Raw genomic sequence first — 2,824 nt, forward strand, 5'->3', positions numbered from 1 at the left:
ATGTACAGTGATGAGGGTCAAAGCTCAGTGAATGTACACAAAGAAGTGTCACATTAAAAATGATAACTTATTTAAATTGTATGTACTAATAATTATAAAAAGATATTAACACATTCAGAAAAGACATCAGAAGTGACTCATTCTGTAAATTCATTTTTACTAAAAATCTAACTTCCAAGTTTATAAAGATTCAGATTTTTCTACAATGACCAACTAAGGTGTTTATGCAAGTTAGTACCTTCAAATTAACCAAAAGATGGTTGTAATGAATATACTAAAATGGTTATTTTTCAACAGAGTAAAGGAGCTCAATTTAGCTTAATCTCGCAATTTACTTGGAAACAGTTCCAAAATGCATAGATTATTTACATCTACATGTTTTTAAATTTGCAATTTTCATTGGAAAAGTTACTTTTCATAAAATACTTAAAATAGTTTATCAGTAAAACACAACCTTGACAAAGCACATGTGATATTCTTCTAAAATACATGACATAATGAGTTTTTCACTTAGTACTCAGCAACAAAAATGATTTATTTTAGAGGCTTTGAGAAGGAGAAAAATTTAAGGAACCTGTCTCGTATTCTCTTGGTCCTCACCCCATAAATAATGGGGTTCACCATGGGTGGGACGAGAAGATAGATATTGGCCACAAATATGTGGATGTGGGGAGCTACTCCGTGTCCAAACCTGTGTGTGAGAAAAGAGAAGAAGGCTGGAGTGTAGAACACTAAGATGACACAGACATGGGAGACACAGGTGCCCAAAGTCTTGAGTCTGGCATCCTTGGACGGCAAGCGGAAGACAGTGTGCAGTATGAGAACATACGAACAAAGGATCAATATGAAGTCCACTCCCCCAGTGAGGAAGGCAACAATGAGGCTGTAGGCTCTGCGGATTCTTGTATCAGCACAGGCAAGCTTGATGAGTGCCATGAACTCGCAGTAGGTGTGCGAAATTATGTTGGTTCTGCAGTAGGGAAGCCAGCGTAGCAGGAAAGGATGAGGGCTGAGAAGCACTGTGCCCCGGAGGACAACAGCAAGTCCCATTCCTCCAACTACAGGGTGTGTCAGAATAGCTGAGTGTCTTAATGGACTACAAATGGCTACATAGCCGTCATAAGCCATAGTCAGGAGGAAGCCAGACTCCATGGTGGAGCAAGAGTGAATCAGGAAGACCTGAGTGAGGCAGGCTTCCAAGCGAATCTCTCCGTCATGAAACCAGAAAAGGCTGAGAAGCTTGGGGACAGCGGTAGTGCACACAACAAGGTCAGCCACAGCCAGCATGCTGAGGAAGAGATACATTGGCTCATGGAGTCCGGTGTCTGTCTTGATGATGAACACAAGTGAACAGTTTCCTAGTAGGTCTAAAAAGTAGACCACACAAAAGGGGATGGAGATCCAGACGTGGGCAGCCTCCAACCCAGGAATGCCAATGAGGAGGAAGGTTGCTGAATGGACATTGGTTGTATTGAAGACTGACATCACAGGAGTCAAATGTTTTAGTTTTCTCTTTCTTGATGTTTCTTCTAAAGCAAAAAGAGAAATAGATCATAAGTTACTGCCTTTAAGATGATTTTAGCAGCCGCGTGTTAGTCATACAAGTTCCCTAGAAGTTTCTTTTATTGAAGTTATACTGATGATTATAGAAACAGAAAAATGTCTAAAGAAATCCACATTAAAGTTAGGAGAGGTCCAAGTGCAAGATGGATGGAAAGCAGCACTGATTAGGCATTGTCCCTGAAATACTTTGTGTACTGTTGCAGATACGGTCATAGATTGTACTGTCCCATGATTGGAAAAATAAGGTTTAAATAACTGTCCAGGGAAGTGAGGAATGAAGTGAAAATTATGCATACTATGTTTAGCACACTGGATCTCAAGAATCAGCTGTAAATATTTAAGAGACTATCGCCTCCTCACATGTCTTTGATGTTCACACCCAAAAGTTCTGCTGAGTTTCACTGTTTGACCTTCACACACTCAAGTGATACATGTGCTCTTTGAGCATGAACATAGCTGAGAACATGCACCAAGGTAGCTTTGGACAGTCTGGGAAATATCACCTCGAAGCATGATGGTTGTTGGCATGTACAAAAATTTAGAGAGACAAAATTATTTGGAAATTGTAAGACAAAATAATAGTGTACATTTTAAATTTTGGATTCACTGAAAATGAATCAGTTGATTGCCTAAGAACATTTCATCTATTAACACATAGAAACTTTATCTTTACTTTTGATTGAGAAACGTTTAGAGATATGTATGAAGTTAAAAAATTGGTTAGTGTTAGACTTGGTTTTAGCACAGATGATGATTATAGATACTCCCCACTTATAGAGATGAATTACTCTAATTTTGTGATGGTCTGTGTGGATGACCATGCATAGAACCTTTTGTATAGAAATGAAACAGGAGAGCTTCCTGCTACCCTGCGCCAGCGGGACCGACTACTAGTCCCAGCCCAGGTGCAGCGTGGGAAAGACCCTCTTCCACCCCCTTGGGACGCCCCCCAACACTCCACAGCACCACCCCCACCCTGCCCACTGAGTAGGAATTTCTGCCACGTTCCGGGAACCCCCAGACCCAGTCCTAGACCAGACTAAGTGACTGTGTGGGAGAGCTGCTTCTCCTCCCTACTTCACCTTGTACCCTCCAGGCTCTGCTCAGTCCTGGCATACATGCCTGGGGTGTAACCCTGCAGCTGCAATCCCTGCAGAGAGTGTAGAGGATAGAACCACCTAGCTAATCCAGGAGCAGAACATCTTGCCACAGGGGCACAACAGGTTCACCCTCAAGGGCAGCAGCAGGAAGGAGTTGAGCA

General features: G+C 41.8%; 1 protein-coding gene across 1 annotated transcript; it reads right to left on the minus strand.

Moving 5' to 3' along the window:
* Positions 1 to 534: 534 nt before the first annotated feature.
* LOC101587508 (olfactory receptor 52K2-like) lies at positions 535 to 1,509 on the minus strand. The gene has a single exon (XM_004642086.3). The coding sequence runs from the start codon at positions 1,483 to 1,485 to the stop codon at positions 535 to 537; it is 951 nt and encodes a 316-aa protein (XP_004642143.1). The 5' UTR covers positions 1,486 to 1,509.
* Between the last annotated feature and the right edge of the window lie 1,315 nt (positions 1,510 to 2,824).

This window comes from Octodon degus, unplaced genomic scaffold (assembly GCF_000260255.1).
Source record: "Octodon degus isolate 3935 unplaced genomic scaffold, OctDeg1.0 scaffold00146, whole genome shotgun sequence".
NCBI lineage: Eukaryota > Metazoa > Chordata > Mammalia > Rodentia > Octodontidae > Octodon > Octodon degus.